Raw genomic sequence first — 18,951 nt, 5'->3', positions numbered from 1 at the left:
GCTCTCTCGTTTTGTGGTCTATTTTTCTCATACCTTAAGATCCTTAATTAAAATGTGCTTTTCATGTAATCTCCCTGGTACCTTCACTTATATTCCCCTCTTCTTAGGTCATATTCCACCCCTTGTCCCTGCAAGTGATGGTAGTTTACCGACCTCCGTGCCAATCACACCACTTTTTTTAAATCACTTTGCAACACTTTTATGCTGTGAGATTCCCTCTCTTATCATATGGGACCTTAACTTCCCCATTGATAATCCACACTCCCCTTCTGCCACTCATCTTCTATGTCTTTCTCTCTACACTTGTAGAAGGGAATACACTGGACCTGATCTTCTTCCAATTTTGCTCAGTATATGATTTTACTAACTCTCCTCTTGGGTTTATATTTGACTGACATCTTTCTTTTACTCCCTATATCCAAACACACACTTGCTCATGTCACCAGCACCTCAAAAATTTGGCAAACATTTGCCCTTTTCTTACCTCTGACTCTGCAAAAACTCTTACTAGCATTCTTATTAATTTTTGTCTGTACTACTGCAACTCTCTACTAGACAGTGTCCCTGTTACTAAACTCTCCCCTCTCTAATCTACTGTGAATACTGCAGCCAGAGTGTTATTTTTGTACAGCCACTACACCAATGCCTCCACGCTATGCCAGTCATTTCACAGGTTACCCTTCCACTACAGAGTACATATAAAACTATCTCTCACCCTCAAAGATCTTCACAGTTCTACACCACCCTACATTTCCTCCCTCATCTCTGTCTACCACGCTACTGATGCTCTCTGTTACACGTATGACTTTAGACTGGCATCCTCTATAATCTGAAGCTCCCATTTCAAGACTTCTCACATTCCCTGAAATGCACCATTCCCTGAAATGCTCTGCCCCAGACAATCTGGTTAATTCCTGGTATCCACAGTTTTAAGCGTGCTCTAAAAATACATTTCTGTATCTAATCTATTGCTAAGCTAACTATTTCCTGTTTTCCCTTCTTAACGTTTCTTCAGAATCTGGTCACTCTTATTTGTTTCTTCAACCTCCATGCAATATGTAGCACTTTGTATCTGGGCTTGTACAGATTCTGACTATTGAATGGTTCATGCAGTATTATTTGAATGCCCCTATTCACTATACAGGTCCTTCTCAAAAAATTAGCATATAGTGTTAAATTTCATTATTTACCATAATGTAATGATTGCAATTAAACTTTCATATATTATAGATTCATTATCCACCAACTGAAATTTGTCAGGTCTTTAAGGGTACCGTCACACAGTGGAATTTTCATCGCTACGACGGCACGATTTGTGACGTAGCAGCGTCGTATAATTATCGCTCCAGCGTCGTAGACTGCGGTCACACGTTGCAATACACGGCGCTGGAGCGATAATTTCATGACGTATTTGCGATGTAGAAGCCGTTGGTTACTGTGCGCACATCGTATACAATCATGCCGCCACAGCGGGACACTAGACGACGAAAGAAAGTTTCAAACGATCTGCTACGACGTACGATTCTCAGCGGGGATCCGGATCGCAGTAGCGTGTCAGACACAACGATATCGTAAATGCATCGCTGGAACGTCACGAATCGTGCCGTCGTAGCGATGAAAATGCCACTGTGTGACGGTACCCTTATTGTTTTAATACTGATGATTTTGGCCTACAACTCCTGATAACCCAAAAAACCTGTCTCAATAAATTAGCATATCAAGAAAAGGTTCTCTAAACGACCTATTACCCTAATCTTCTGAATCAACTAATTAACTCTAAACACATGCAAAAGATACCTGAGGCTTTTAAAAACTCCCTGCCTGGTTCATTACTCAAAACCCCCATAATGGGTAAGACTAGCGACCTGACAGATGTCAAGAAGGCCATCATTGACACCCTCAAGCAAGAGGGTAAGACCCAGAAAGAAATTTCTCAACAAATAGGCTGTTCCCAGAGTGCTGTATCAAGGCACCTCAATGGTAAGTCTGTTGGAAGGAAACAATGTGGCAGAAAACGCTGTACAACGAGAAGAGGTGACCGGACCCTGAGGAAGATTGTGGAGAAGGACCGATTCCAGACCTTGGGGAACCTGAGGAAGCAGTGGACTGAGTCTGGTGTGGAAACATCCAGAGCCACCGTGCACAGGCGTGTGCAGGAAATGGGCTACAGGTGCCGCATTCCCCAGGTAAAGCCACTTTTGAACCATAAACAGCGGCAGAAGCGCCTGACCTGGGCTACAGAGAAGCAGCACTGGACTGTTGCTAAGTGGTCCCAAGTACTTTTTTCTGATGAAAGCAAATTTTGCATGTCATTCGGAAATCAAGGTGCCAGAGTCTGGAGGAAGACTGGGGAGAAGGAAATGCCAAAATGCCTGAAGTCCAGTGTCAAGTACCCAGTCAGTGATGGTGTGGGGTGCCATGTCAGCTGCTGGTGTTGGTCCACTGTGTTTCATCAAGGGCAGGGTCAATGCAGCTAGCTATCAGGAGATTTTGGAGCACTTCATGCTTCCTGGCACCTGCTCACAGTGCCAAAACCACTGGTAAATGGTTTACTGACCATGGTATTACTGTGCTCAATTGGCCTGCCAACTCTCCTGACCTGAACCCCATAGAGAATCTGTGGGATATTGTGAAGAGAAAGTTGAGAGACGCAAGACCCAACACTCTGGATGAGCTTAAGGCCGCTATTGAAGCATCCTGGGCCTCCATAACATCTCAGCAGTGTCACAGGCTGATTGCCTCCATGCCACGCCGCATTGAAGCAGTCATTTCTGCCAAAGGATTCCCGACCAAGTATTGAGTGCATAACTGAACATTATTATTTGATGTTTTTTTTGTTTGTTATTAAAAAACACTTTTATTTGATTGGACGGTTGAAATATGCTAATTTATTGAGACAGGTTTTTTGGGTTATCAGGAGTTGTAGGCCAAAATCATCAGTATTAAAACAATAAAAGACCTGACAAATTTCAGTTGGTGGATAATGAATCTATAATATATGAAAGTTTAATTGTAATCATTACATTATGGTAAATAATGAAATTTAACACTATATGCTAATTTTTTGAGAAGGACCTGTATTGATGGCTGGACCGTCATTATAATAAATATACACTACAAGTATTTTTTTTACCTTTTGTGTCACCCCTATTTCCTAATAGATTTTAGTCTTACAAGCAGGGCCCTCACTCCTCTTGGTATTTGTTGACATACTATACGTATTATTATTATTTATTATTATAGCGCCATTTATTCCATGGCGCTTTACATGTGAGGAGGGGTATACATAATAAAAACAAGTACAATAATCTTAAACAATACAAGTCACAACTGGTACAGTAGGAGAGCGGACTCTGCCCGCGAGGGCTCACAATCTGCAAGGGATGGGTGAGGATACAGTAGGCGAGGGTACAGCTGGTCGTGCAGCGGTTTGGTTGATCAGTGGTTACTGCAGCTTGTAGGCTTGTCGGAAGAGGTAGGTCTTCAGGTTCTTTTTGAAGGTTTCCACAGTAGGCGAGAGTCTGATGTGTTGGGGTAGAGAGTTCCAGAGTAGGGGTGATGCGCGAGAGAAATCTTGTATGCGATTACTGTGTATTACTCTGTAATGTCTTATTTTGTTTGTACATGTCCCCTCTGAATTATAAACTGCTGTGGAATATGTCGGCATTGTAGAATTAAACATTGTTATTATTAGAACATACAAACTCCATACAGACATTGTCCTCGGTTGGATTGAAATCAGGTCACTGGAGCTTCCATGTAACGGTGATAACTACTGCTCTGCTGTGCTGCATTTTTTGTCCAAGATCAGAGTAACAGGCCTCCATTTTATCCCAGAATCAGAATCACTGTTGTCAATAGCTGTGTCTGGTATTACAGGTTATCCCCTTTTATGTACAAGAATAGTGCAGTTCTTGGGAAAATCAGATCCTATATTTATTGTCATAGAAAAATCAATTAAGTGAACCCAGAGAAATAGTGAGAAAAAATAAACTTACAGCAAACAGTGCCTGTGCTGGTGTAAATAATAGATACCTGCTAAACAACATGGCAAACAAACAGTGTGGGATTTACCTTATACATCAGTACTGTAATGACAAGCGAGTTTAGTATTGGGGCATTATGGAATGTGGATACACAGCGCCACGGGCCGGGGAGAGCCTGGAGGGGCATAACTACCTGCCCACCTTATTTTTCACTAGAGCCCCTGATGGTGGGGATAGCCTTGGGACCAGGTGGATTCCAGGTGCTACTCCAGGACAGATACTGGTACAGCAACAGCTGACCCCCAAGGGTCAGGACAGTAGAACAGACTAGGAGTCTTAGACATGACTAGATACAGAGGATATAGATGTAGCCACTCGTTCAGACGGGATGGATACTTGAACCAGTACTGACAGCATGGGATTCGGGTACAGATACCGCCAGTGTTTTCAGGGTTCTGGTTCCTCAGGTGCGATTTCACTTTCAGGTTCTGGCACGACTAGAGGAGTTTCGGGTTCAGGTACCATCGTAGTGGTTTCGAGTTTAGGTGCTATACTTACAGGACGGGAACAAGAAAGCAGAACTGGTACTGGTACTAGATTAGCTAGACTGGTACTGGGATCTGATCACTAGCTGGCAGCTTGCGGACTAACTACAACTATAGGTGGAGGTGCCTTAAGTGCTAAGTGTCTCCCAGCTGTTGGCTGGAGACATATAAGAGTGAGCACACTGTCTCTTTATGAGACTGGGAGTGCGCTCGCCACAGTTGAGACTCGGGAACCGGAGCAAGAGACATGACAAGGTGGCCAAAGTGGTGAGTTAGTAGGCGTCCCTTCCGTGGGGGAGAAGCGGAGGCATGCAGGGACGCCGGCGGTACACATTATAGTAAATTATCGGGACTTAAAGCAGAACAGTAAGGGTTTGTGCCCATGATCAGGAATTGCTGCGGTTTTGACGCTGCGTATTTATGCCAGGCCGCAGCGGCCAGATGTTACAGCATAGTGAAATTCCATGTCCACTATGTATACATGTGCACCTGCGGATCACCAGCGGACCCTGACATGCGACACGTCTTTGAGGACCGCAACAGAAATGTAATCAATAGGATGTATTGGATATGGTAATTCCGCGCGGTTCAGTGAACACATGCAGATTTACCTGCGTTCAACAGATCGCAGCGTTTTGGACTTAGAAAATGCGCTGCGTCCAAAGCACTGCTACTTCCAGATCGTGGGAACATAGCCCTATCCTTTCTTTAAGTAATCAGAGAGTCTTATCTCTCATCTTTTAAAGTATAATGGGGTCTGAGCACAAGATCCTAACAGAAAAGAAAATGGATGGAGGTAAGATGAGCTAATTTATGATTGGTAGTGAGAGAATGTGCTCCTGGGAAAAATTCTGGTACAGCAAAATGCCATAAACCAAGCCACTTGTTTATCTGTCATTCCCACAGAGATGGTAATGTAATTATTCCCATAATTATCTTCATTAGTGGTGGGTATTATGTGAACTCCTTCCCCGGTTCTAGCACTATGTTTATTTGTTATTATTTTTCTCTAACCCCGGCTTTCAATTTGCCAAGTCCGTTAAGAATTGCGCGTTTGTTAAACATCTGCGAGGACCAGAGTTGGCATTCTCCTCACTAAAATGAAGATGGTTGTCTTTCAGTTTAAGGATCCCTGCGCCCATTCACTGACATCTGCCCTTCATTACATGGTTCCCGTGCGACCGAGACGACAGATTGTCTATCCTCTGGAAAAGCTTGGCATAAACGCTCCATCAAAGCAGGTCTCCAAGGATCAGGTGGGTAACAGAAGCTACAGCAGGCAACAGGCACCATGCCAGGCTCTACAAGGTTTGGCAGATGGCATGGAATTGCTGTCTTAGTATGAATAGGTTGCTTCTTAATTATACAGATCTGGGTGTTCATACCCTCACAGGATGAGTTGTATCCCAATGTTTAAATATATGTATCCCGAATGTAGACAGAACTCTCAATTCAACGATCATATCACATCCCGATGTAAGCAAACTATACCTTAGTAAAAGCTCCAGAAACCCCCAAAAAAGTAATAAACAGGACTTGAGCTTGTCTGAGTTCCTGTTGCTTGGCATAGCAGTGACTTTTGTTTTTTGTCTGAGTTTCCACTGTTGTATTGATGTATATATATATCGATCTTTTACCAATACTTCTTACACATTACTTTGTACTAATACTGTCTCAACAAAAAAGCATACAGTGATGCCTATGTGCTTACAAAGTTGGCGCGCCTTCTGTATGTATTGCCCTGATGAAGACTTGTTGATGTAGGCGCTGTTCAGATTAGCTCCATTGCTTCGTTCACACAAGAGCCATGACCGTTTTAATCGATCCATTTAGAAGCTAATCTCAACTTATAGCAACAGGCCCCTTTTATTTTGATTGGGTCCAAGGGATTTTTTTCAGGTTTGTTTTATACAATGGAAATCCCAAGAAACTTGAACAAAGTAGGTTTGGTGTAACCAGGATATTATTGGTACTGACTGTGTGTATGCCCATAGTACTGGCGGTCTCCACTGAGTGGGTCCTGGGACGTAACTGTTCCCAGGGGGCCTGTGGGTCTGTTTAGACCTCAAGCCGTAAAAGCCACCAGAGACTCACTGAAGCAGAGATGGCATTGCACACATTTTTCAATTAGATTTATTCTTTAATTTTTGTAAAGAAGAAAAATCTATGGTTTATGCCACATGAGAGTAAACATGGCAAAAGAATAGAAAATCAAGCAATAGTCTAATTGTTAAGTCTATTCTATGATCACTTATTTCTAATGCTGGGTATACACTTTAGATCGCTGTCAAGTGAAAGAGTGATCAGCCAACAGCTATTCTTCCCCACTCATCATACACATGCACAATCAGCTTGGAGGAGTGTGCATGTGTCCTAACCTCCTGGCACACACCTCTAGCGGCTGCGTGCTCTCCTAAGAAAAAAAAGATCGGTCGTGTTGAAAACCAACATGCCTGACCCTTTTTTTCCCTAAAATATGCTGTTGAAAATTTGTATACACCGCCATACAAATTAGATGCTTGTCTTGTTCTGTTAAAATTGCCAAGTTTGGGCAGCATTCATCTAAAGTGTATGTCTTAGAAGTGCAGGTCAATTTCTCGAGGCACACTTTTTGCCCTTATGCTTGAAATTGTCAAAACTTGACAATGTCTATAAAATAATGAGTAACTTGATTGAGTTCCATGAATTTTAATTTGCTATTTATGCCTTACACTAAAATCAAAAAAGTTTTTCTGTTACTTGACATTAGTGGCACAGATGGCAGGTTTAAAGCGAAAACTAAGCTGTGGGGGTCACATATCTGACCACAGCACACACTTACATGGCTGCAGGTTTTCAGATCATCCAGTTCATACACAATAGGAAGCCTTCTAGTGCACATGTTTTATTTTAGAGGGGTTGTCCACAACTAGGATATTGATGATGTTTTCTTAGAATAGATCGTCAATATCAGATTACTGGAGGTTCGACACTCCTATGATCATCTCTTACCAGCTCCAGCAGTGAACGGACATAATCCGTGTTTGGAGAGGAACATGAATGCTCCATTTTTTGTGATTTACAATAAAGTTCTACCTTTTTTTTTAAAAATGGCTCTTCATGTATAATTTTTTTCTATAGGATTACACACTGTTTAGTAGCCACTCCGGGTACAGCAGATCATCTCGTCTCCATACTCTGACTATATCCGACTGCTGATGGAGCTGGTAACGGCTAATTGTGGGGGTCCTAGGTGTCGATTTTAAAGCCGTCCTTCCCGCACCTGCCTGCCAGCCACTATCTGCTTCCAAGTGCACCCACATTAACAGAGTTACATAGCGGCACGGTGGCTCAGTGATTAGCACTGCAGCCTTGCAGCACTGGGTCCTGGGGTCAGATCCCACCAAGGACAACATCTGCCACGAGTTTGTATGTTCTCCCTGTGTCTGTGTGGGTTTCCTCCAGGTACTCCGGTTTCCTCCCAACCTCCAAAGACACACTGATAGGGAATCTAGATTGTGAGCCCCATCGGGGACAGTGATGATAATGTCTGTAAAGTTCTACAGAATAAGATAGCGCTATATAAGCAAAGCATAATAATAATAACTTTTTCAGCATATCTGTATGGAGAAATGTCATTGAGTTCTATTTTAATAATGCTGATTATTACATCAGCCAGCTGCTCTTGTACATGATGAGATATTATATATTCCCCACGCAGTTGTCTTTAACAAGATGTTGTTTGCAATTTCAATGTAAGTTAAAATGCTCACGGTAGCTTCATTGTATTATGGCATCAGCAAAGTGATGAGCCCGGGGGTATTCTAGTCTGTTCCCCCTAATCCCAGACTATATTTGCAGTCATTTATTATTTTTTTTAAGTAATGGAATCCTTGTTTGGAAAAGAAATCATCAATTTTCAGCCTGTTTACTTCTCCGCTCTCCCCACCATCTGCTTGTGTGCTGCAATCCATCTGCTCATAGTAATTATGTAATTATTGATACAAGAGAAGAATAGGTGAAATCATCATTTGGAATAAGTGACCTGTTTTGTCGGCTTATTTTTTTTCTCTGTCCTCCTGTTTTCTTTTTCACATGGATGAAGCAGGCTCGAACAGAGCTAAACACTACATTATGTTAGCAGACTACTATGTTACTGATAAATAGTGATATATGAAGACTCAAACACCAATAGACGTCTCTGCAGACTAAATGTATCATCAGATGTATCCAGCAATCCTAGGAAGGATGTTATGAATCCATAGAGCGCGTTACATGCTGCCACTCGTGTGGTTATTCTAGGATGCCATCTACAGTACATACAGAACTTCATCAGCTTTATCAAGGTTGGGATTTTCCTACAGTTTGTTTTTCTCAGGTTTATTTGTGAAAGCTAGGAAACCTATGTATCTGCTATTATATACTAACTGACCTCTTAAATTCAATCCCTTTCATCACTATAGCAATCAAAGCTGACAAGACATAGCTCTGTCTGACAGCACAAAAGAGCATCTCCGTCGTGAAAAATAACATTTAATGGGGATTTCCTATCTCATAAAGAATGGGTGTAATGCTAGGATAAGCCATTACTTTATAATGGGTGAGGAGCCGACCTCTGGTTCACCTACCGGGACTGAAAATGATGTGAATTCAGTGCCGGTAAAGAGAAGCACGCCCTTCTAATTTATTCCTGATTTCCTATTCTTTTGCATGTTTGTCACACTTAAGTGTTTCAGATCACCAAACAAATTTAAATATTAAACAAAGATAACAGAAGTAAACACAAAATGCAGTTTTTAAAGGAAGGTTTTTATTATTAAGGGAAAAAGAAATCCAATCCTACAGGGCCCTGTGTGAAAAAGTGATTGCTCCCTAAACCTAAAAACTGGTTGGGCCACCCTTAGCAGCAACAACTGCAATAAAACGTTTGCAATAACTGACAATGAGTCTTTTACAACGCTCTGGAGGAATTTTGACCTACTCATCTTTGCAGAATTGTTGTACTTCAGCAACATTGGAGGGTTTCCGAGCATGAACCTCCTTTTTAAGGTGATGCCACAGCATCTCAATCGGATTAAGGTCAGGACTTTGACTAGGCCACTCCAAAGTCTTAATTTTCTTTTTCTTAGGCTATTCAGAGGTGGACCTGCTGGGGTGTTTTGGATCATTGTCCTGCTGCATAACCCAAGTACGTTTCAGCTTGAGGTCACGAACAGATGACTGGACATTCTTCTTCAGGATTCCTTTGTAGACTGCAGAATTCATGGTTCCATTTACATCAAGTCTTCCAGTTCCTGAAGCAGCAAAACAGCCCCATACCATCACACTACCTACACCATAATTTACTGTTGGTATGATGTTCCTTTTCAGAAGTGCTGCGTTCTACGCCAGATGTAATGGGACAGATACCTTCCAAAAAGTTAAACTTTTGTCTCATCAGTCCACAAAGTATTTTCACAAAAGTTTTGGGGATCATCAAGATGTTTTCTGCCAAAACTGAGACTAGCCTATATGTTCTTGTTGCTCAGCAGTGGTTTTCGTTTTGTTACCCATGCAGGTCACTTTTGCCCAGTCTTTCTTACTGTGGAACACTAACCTTAACAGGCAAGTGAGGTCTGCAGTTCTTTGGATGTTGTTGTTGGGTCTTTTGTGACCTCTTGGATGAGTCATCCCTGTGCTCTTGGCGTACTTTTGGTTGGCCGACCACTCCTGGGAAGGTTCACCACTGTTCCATGTTTTTGATATTTGTGGATAATGGCTCTCACTGGGGTTCGCTGCTATCCCAAAGCTTTAGAAATGTCTTTATAATCTTTTCCAGACTGATAGATCTCAATTACTTTGCTTCTCATTTGTTCCAGAACTTCTTTGGATCGCGGCATGATGTATAGCTTTTGAGGATCTTACGGTCTACTTCACTATGTCAGGCAGGTCCTATTTAAGTGATTTCTTGATTGAGAACAGGTGTGGCACTAATCAGTCCTGCGTGTGACTAAAGAATTTGCACTCAGCTTCCCAAAGATGTGATAAACCACAGTTTAATTTATATTTTAAAGAGGGGGATCACTTTTTCACACAGGGACCTGTAAGTTTGGATTTATTTTTCCCTTAATTATAAAGACCTGAATTTAAAAACTGCATTTTGTATTTACTTGTGTTTTCTTTGTCTAATGTTTACATTTGTTTGGTGATCTGAAACATTTATGTTTGACAAACATGCAAAAGAATAGGAAATCAGGAAGGGGGCAAACACTTTTTCACACAACTGTAGATCGGTAGGTATCTGACCGCGAGGACCTGTATTGATTGGCAGAATGTGGCACATTTATCCATGTTAGAATGAAGTGGCAATACGCAATTTCGACTGCCTTTCCAATCATTTTCTATGTGACGGCTAGAAAAAGACGAGTGCAGATGACTGGGGTGTCAGTTGGGCATGTGTACAGCCGATCTGATCTAACAAGAATAGACGTGCCCCATTTGAGATACAATTTCTCTGTTCTGGCAATCAGAGCAGGTCCCAGCAGTCAGACCCCCACCAATCCATAAGTTATTACTTATCCTGTTGATCTTCACTGGAAAGCTCCTTTAAGAAGATGAGCATTTTAGTCTTGGTGTTATTCTGTCAACTTGTATACATATATGTCTTCACTCTCTTTTCCTCTATAGTTCATTAGCAGCTTGTGCATGTTTCCCCCATTGGTGACAAAAATTGAAGAGCCAGGGTGTCAATATTGTTAAATCAATTAAGTCAGTTGCAGTGATTACCTATAACTGGTACCCACAAAGTAGTGCTGTGCCAAGCATGGATACCAGGCCTGTTGTCCAATAGTAAGTGACAGAGAGCTGTATGAACTACAGAACATTGGGGGGTAGGAGATGTCTTTTGGTTGAATCTGTGAGTGCCCAGTTCTCCAGGACACCACATAGGTTTTGTTTCCAGTAATTGGTTAGTATATAAGTGCAGCCTTCTTCAACCCTATTTCCAACACAGTGGCACAATCGTCACCAATGTCACCAGAAAAAAAGAACAAATAAAGTGGCACTCTGTAGCGCTATAGCATGAAAACATGAAATATGAATTGTATTACTGCTCTAGCACATAGGAAAAATCGAAAATTGTTAGGCCAAAAATTGGCCAATTCATGCATACCCTGCAGCCGCGATAAGGCGATTCTTGTTGCTGGGAAACTTTCCAATGTGAATTTTCACCTACTGTAGGTTGAAGCCTACATTTATGTGGGTAGATAGGATCCTGTTATGATTACAACCGCCAGAGTCTGAGGGATGGAGTGCTCAGTCAGAGAACCTATGTATACAAATAACAAAAAACTGACCGTGACTTCAAAACAGAAGACAGATGTGAAGATATGCTTACTAAGAGGAACCATCTCCATTTATAACCAACAAATAAAGTAGTACTCTGTAGCGCTATAGCATGCAAACATGAAATATGAATTGCATTACCGCTCTAGAAAATAGGAAAAATTGAGAATACTTAGCGCATAAAATGGCCAATTTATGTATAACCTGCAGTCGCGATATGGCGATTCTTTTTGCTGGGAACCTTTCTAATATGAAACCATGACTAACAAGACAAAAATAAACTTTTCAAAGCTGATGAAGGCTTAAAGTTTTTATGTCTTTCACTGTGCACTTTGCTAACTAAGCAACAGTTACCTTGAATTTTCTTATGAGCAATGAACACGGAGACATCAGGTCAAGTGGCCTGTCAGTGTCATTACGGAGTCAACAGAGTTCACAATCTGCAGCCTCCAATGATAGACATGGAAAATAATACTTGTTTAGAGCAGAGCTGGTTCTGTTAACCATTTCAGTACCACAAGGACACCGTACATTATGGGATAGATTTATTAAATAAGTATTTGGAGAGTGCACTTACCAATGGAGATTGTTTTTTTCTTTCTTTCAGAACTACAAGTTTTGCAAAACTTAAAGCAGTTTTATATCAGAATACTGTTTGCCCAATCACAGGCTTTTGTGTAGAATCATATACTGGGAAGAGAGCTTGTGGTATTGTGGTTCTCTTTATCAGTACAAGAGGTCAAGAGGTATATTTAAAGGGAACCTGTCATCAGTTTTGTCATATAACAACTAAAACTATCACCTTATTCAGCACCTGTTCTGCAATCCATAAATGCTTATATAACCCCCTGACCCCAACTGTATACTCCCCAAAAACCTTTTTTAAGTTCTCCCTCTCTGTATGGAAATTGGGTCAGTCCGGTCCGAAGGGCATGGTTTTGTGCCTCTCTATCTCTCCCCCGGCTGCTGCTCACCATCCTACTTTAATTGACATTGATGATGCATCTGTCATCCACATTACATTGATGGGCAAAATCTTGCTTCTGCGCACATAAACTGTGGCCCACGTCTGCTTCTTATGCTTTATAATACTGCGTGCAGAGCCGAAAATTTAAGTGTGCATGCGCCTGTAGTAGGGCAAACCATAGTGTGCAGCCATGAGCAGCAATTTCTGTGCGCTGGCGCAAGATTTCGTGTGGCAGTGTGGATGACGGAGGCGTCATCCACGTCAATTAAAGAAGGTGGACGACGAGCTGCAGCCATGGTAGGGATGGAGAGGCCCGAAACCACACCATGGGACCAGAATGATATAATTTTCCTACAGTGTGGGAGAACTTATAAGGTTTTCGGGTGGTATACAGGGGGAGTCAGGAGGTTATATAAGCATTTAAGGACTGCAGCACTGGCACTGAATATGGTCATACTTTTAGTTGTTATATGACAAAACTGGTGACAGGTTCCCTTTAGGGTATGTGCACACGTTGCCGATTTGCCTGTGGAATTTTCTGCGCAGATTCTGACTCTCTTGGTAGTAAACGCAGTTAAAAATCCACTCATTTTTGATGCATTTTTTAATGCGTTTTTGATGTGGATTTTCATGCAGTTTTTCATGCGGATTTATATGCTTTTTTGTAAGCTAAATAAAGATATATTATTTAGCAAAAGAAAAGAATTGTGATGTCATTTCTTTGTCCAACCTCTTCTTTTACATACTCCATTGAAGAATAATGATTACACACACAGATAGATAGACAGATAGATAGATAGATAGATAATACCAAGTCCGATGTTTAGTAATAAACATAATAAAATGGTACATAAAGAGTTAAATACACACACATGCACGAGTCTCGCACCTCAGTACCTGGCACTTCCGCCGGCGCTCAGACCGGAGCATTCAGCTGCATTGAAATACATGCGGCCCTCACTCCAGTCCTGAGTGCCGGCGGCAGTGCCGGGTATTGTGGTGCGAGTTTCTCGCAAGTGTGACCCCGGCCTTAAATGCAATATCTGTTTAATTTAAAAAAAAATGGCACAGTTTTCCAAACAAGAGAGGGAAAGCCAGCAACTGGGGGCAGATGATTATAGTCTGGGAGGGAGGTAATACCCATCGATCTTCCCAGGCTATTAATATCAGCTCACAGCTATATATTTAGCTTTTACTGGCTATTAAAATAGGGGAGCCCCCAAAAAATGATGTGAGGTCCCCCTATAATTAATAACCAGAAAAAGCTATGCAGACAGCTACGGGCTGATATTAATAGCCTAGGAAGGGGCCATGGATATTGTCCACCCCTGGCTACAAACACCAGCTCTCAGCCGCCCCCAAAATGATGCATCTCTAAGATGCCCCAATTCCGGCACATAGCCTCTCTCTTCCCACTTGCCCTGTAGCGGTGGTAAGTGTGGTAATAGTTGTGGGGTTGATGTCACCCTTGTATTGTAAGGTGACATCACTCCCGGCTTAGTAATGGAGAGGTGTCAATAAGACTCCTATCCATTACTAATCCTATAGTTGTTACATGTTAAATAAAGACATAGCCAGAATAAAGTATTTTAATGAAATAAAACACCACACAGTTTCCCATATTTATTATACAGCTAATCCATGCAATCCCTCGTTCTCCTGAAAAAAAAATAAAAATAAACCAGCACAAATACTCCCTTTTTCCGATGTAGTCCATTTAATAACGAGTTTCCCACGACGATCTCCCATGTAGAACAGTGACATTGGGAGAAGTGACAGCTCTACAGGGGCCTCCGATGATACACTGACCGGACATAATACTCCCGCAGTGTAGTTCATCGGAGTTAGTGCCCTCATTTTACGGCACTACCGCTGTATGAGAATTTTCTCATGCAGCGGTGCCACAAGTGACAGGACGAACTCCAGGGACCTCTAGGCGGCGGAGTGATGCAATGTGGGAGGATTGCCTCCGATCACTGTATCACCGGAGCCCTGTAGAACAGTCATATCTCCCAATGTGACATCTCTACAAGGGACATCATCGTGGGACACTCATTATTAAATGGATTACATTGGAACAGGGAGTATCCTTTTGGTTTATTATTTTATTTTTTTTGCAGGCAATCGAGGTCATCGGGGATTAGCTGTTTGGTGAGTATGTACTGTATGTGTATATATGTTTATTTTTTTACTATTCAACACAGTAGCCAGATGATGGGACTACTACTGTCCCATCATCGGCTAATGCTGTCACTGTTCTACGTGACAGCAGACATAGCCGGATGGGACTAGTAGTCCCATCAGACAATGCCTACCTACACACAGACCTGCACACACACACACAGCCACGCACACACCCTTAGACCCCCACAGACACACACACAGATACACGCAGACCCCCTCAGACACACACAGATACACACAGACACCCACACACAGACACGCACATCCTCTCCACATAGTCTCCGCCCACACGCTCTTCCTCCTGCCTTTCTGCAGCATTTTTCGCACGCGACTCCGCAGCAAAACCGCAAATATTTTTACACCTGCGGTTTTGCTGCGGATTTGACTGACTCAATGGAAGTCAATGGGTGCAGAAACGCTGCAGATCCGCAAAAAGAATTGACATGCTGCGGAAAATAAAACTCTGCAAATCTGCACAGATTTTTCCGCAGCATGTGCACACTAATTCTGGATTTCCCATTGACTAAAATTACATTGGTTGTGTACTACACATGCAGATTTGATGCTATTCCATGAGTCCAAAAATGCTGCGGATCCGCATCAAAATCCGCAACATGTGCACATAGCCTTAAATATAGCTCTTGACCTCTGCTGATAAAGAGAACCACAATAGCACACGCTCTCTTCCCAGTACATGTACTCTTCTCCAGTGATCCCACAGGCAGCACTGTATGACAGGCCAACCATGGGTGCCTAACCACAGCAGACAGGCATCGGTAGCCAACCAAGGGCCTGGACACCCACCATCATCATGTGTAGTGCCATGCAGGACTCTATACTGTGCAGAAAGGTTCCCTGCTGGCTACATTCATTCCCTGCTTTTACGATTGTTACGGCCCTGTCTCCTCAATTATTGTCAAGATCAATGGGATTTTATTGGATGCCCTAAAGAGCTTGGTTGTCTACGAGACAATGTAAGATCCATGTAAGAATCCACCGCTCAAAGCAAAGTGCCGGTATGTGTCTTGTGTCAATTAATCAAGCTTTTTGAGGCTCATTTTTAGCACAGGAGTGTGTAAAATGATAAGAGGTAGCGCTTAGCTCTGTCTAGAGCACGTGTACACCCCACCATGTTTGTTTAATTGGGAAGACGTGGTGACAGGATCTCTTCAGGGAATTGCCAAAAAACATTTCTATTGTAGTACTATGTGCTAATCATTGTAACACACAACAGAATACTTCAACTGCTGAGCTGCGGCTTGACGGCCTTTTTAATTGTGATCAGAGACGTCTCGCGCTCATCTACTTACTTTGCAGTTCCATTTTATCCTCATTAAGTCCTCGTGCTGTCCTTTATTGGAGAAATGCAGCCCTTTCTTCCTCTGTATTCAGATCGCTACTTGTTAACTAGTCTGAGACAGCTGAAAAGACGGTTTTGTTCTTTCTACACAATGATCATTCAGCCTTTCCGCAAATGCCATTAACACCTGTATGCTGCTGACATCTTTCTTTCAAGACAAGGTAGGTCATCTTCCTTTTAATTTTGCAAATGTGCAGAAGTGACAAACATTGGGGACATTCCTGCTAACAATGCCATCTGCTGCCTGCCAAGATTGGGCAGTAGTCAAGCTCTCAAATGAGATGTAATGGGAAAAACACAGAAAACCTGCTGACTTTTACTCTAAATTCGCCTCCAGCCAGCACTTTACATGTAATGTGTTTGCTGTGGAGATCTGTGCCATGAATTGACTGGTTTAAGTTGGTAAAAGCGAAATGGCCCCTAGATCTTTGAAAAGCATTCAGCTCTTTAATCAGTAACATGATTCCATGCATAAAAATGTAGGACTTGCATTAAATCACTCCAGAATAGGACTAGCGTATATTTGTTATAAGTTTTGTGACTTTTTGAAAAGCCGCTAGTGATGACTCAGGCGAATACATCTGGATTAGTGATGAGCGAATATACTCGTTACTCGAGATTTCTCGAGCACGCTCAGGTGTCCTCCGAGTATTTTTTAGTGCTCAGAGTTTTAGTTTTTAGCGCTGCAGCTGAATGATTTACATCTCTTAGCCAGCATAAGTACATGTGGGGGTTGCCTGGTTGCTAGGGTATCCCCACATGTACTTATGCTGGCTAAGAGATGTAAACCATTCAGCTGCGGCGCTAAAAACTAAATCTCCAAGCACTAAAAAGTACTCGGAGGACCCCCGAGCTCAGGAAATCTCGAGTAACGAGTATATTTGCTCATCACTAATTTGGATCTCTTAAGCTCTGCCACACTGGCGAACATTTGTTATTGCTGCATCCGTAATGACCCAAACTAAAATTGTACCATAACCCATACGATAAATGCCATTAAAAAAATAAAATAAAAATACACAACAAAAATGTTCATAAAAATGCTAAAAGATTGTATGTATAGAGAAAAAATATGGTATCACTAAAAAATGAATCTCGTCTTGCAAAGAATGCGGCCCGTCAAAGTCAATTTTTTTCTGTACCCAGCTAAATTTGAGACCCCTGATCTAAATGGTCATCACCAGGAAAATGTTTGACTGGTAGCTTTTATACAAAGTGTTTTTCTGGTTTATAAAATCCATTATCAAATCCCCCTGTAGGACTTTGTGAGTTCATATACGGGTTCTCCTGTTCAGGTCCTCATCTACGTCCGGCGTGTCTGTGCATTACTTGTACAGCGCTTTAAATCTAACTTTTTCCTTATTGTAGTGCTTATAGGGAAATTGAACGCTTGCTTCCAGGTTCCTCCAGATAATAGCCGGGGCACAGAATACAGTGGGTAGGTTGCCAACTGTAATATCACCTACATTCAAGGCTTCTTTAACCCAACAAGCAGATGAACAACAGCGCATGACAAATTACATCGTATCATTATTTATTTAGTATTGTCATTATTTATTTAAAAATACAAACACATTGAGTAAAAAATGAAGTATAATCCGTGAATCAATAGTTTGTAGATCCATCATTAGCATCAACCTAATGCCACAGCATTTCGATTAGGTTGAGGTCTTGACCTTGGGCTATCGCAAAACCTCATTTATTTTTTTTTAGCAATCCTGATGAGGTGTGCTGAGAATTATTGTTTTGTTAAATGACCCAGTTTCAGGAAAGCTTTACCTTTTGGATAGCTGGCCTCATATAGGACTCATAGAATAATCAATGACTGCAAGGTGCCCAGGCCGTGTAAATGCAAAACAATCCCAAATCATTACCTCTCCACCAGCATGCATAACATTTCAGTTTATGTGTTTGTGTTGATATGCTGTGTCTGGTTTTTGCCACATGAAGTGCAGAGTATTATAGCCAAACATCTCAACTTTTGGCCTCACCTGTCCACATTGTTCCAGAAGTCTTATAGTTAACTTTGCAAACTTTAGTCATGCTTCCATGTTCTTTTCAGATGGAAGTGGTCAACCCTTCCAAACAAGCTATATTTATTCAGTTTTTTTCTAATTGTACTTTTATGAGCTCAAACATTTCACATGCTAACTTGAGTGTCTGAGCTATAGCTCTTGCTTTTTTTTTTTTATTTTCTCTGAGTATTGCCAAGTCTGACCTTGGGTCCCATCTGTTGGGATGTCCACTCCTTGGAAAACTGTAAACTGTGTTCGACATGTGAATACTCTTTCTAATTGTATAATGATGGACTCCAAGTGTTTGGAAATGGCCTTGCTGATGTCTTTACTCCTTGGCATTTTGTTAACATATGCCTGAATACACTAGATCAGCAAACTGGCAAGTCTTCTGTTTTTATAGAGGCGGGCACACTTGGTGATGAACAATTTATCAAGGGCATTTGATTAGCAGCAACTGGCTCCATTTTAGCCTTCTTTTTGTTAATAGATAATGTGACGCTGTGACGGGGTGTACAGCAGAGCAAGAAGGGACAACAGGCCAAGGGATGATTCCACAGATTTATTATCCAGAACGCTGGAACAACACATG

General features: G+C 41.8%; 1 protein-coding gene across 3 annotated transcripts in view; it reads left to right on the top strand.

Moving 5' to 3' along the window:
- Positions 1–18,951, top strand: part of CFAP61 (cilia and flagella associated protein 61) — a 416,189-nt gene that overhangs the window by 122,006 nt on the left and 275,232 nt on the right. For 2 of the 3 annotated variants that reach the window (XM_077282793.1, XM_077282795.1), the window contains exon 17: positions 5,653–5,787. The exons of the other annotated variant lie outside the window; for it this stretch is intronic. In XM_077282793.1, coding sequence (XP_077138908.1) covers positions 5,653–5,787 — 135 coding nt within the window. The remainder of the gene's footprint in view (positions 1–5,652; positions 5,788–18,951) is intronic. 3 annotated transcript variants of the gene reach the window in all.

This window comes from Ranitomeya variabilis, chromosome 2 (genome assembly GCF_051348905.1).
Source record: "Ranitomeya variabilis isolate aRanVar5 chromosome 2, aRanVar5.hap1, whole genome shotgun sequence".
Taxonomy (NCBI): domain Eukaryota; kingdom Metazoa; phylum Chordata; class Amphibia; order Anura; family Dendrobatidae; genus Ranitomeya; species Ranitomeya variabilis.
Note: the sequence above shows the minus strand (reverse complement) of the source record. Positions and strands in the feature narration are given on the sequence as shown.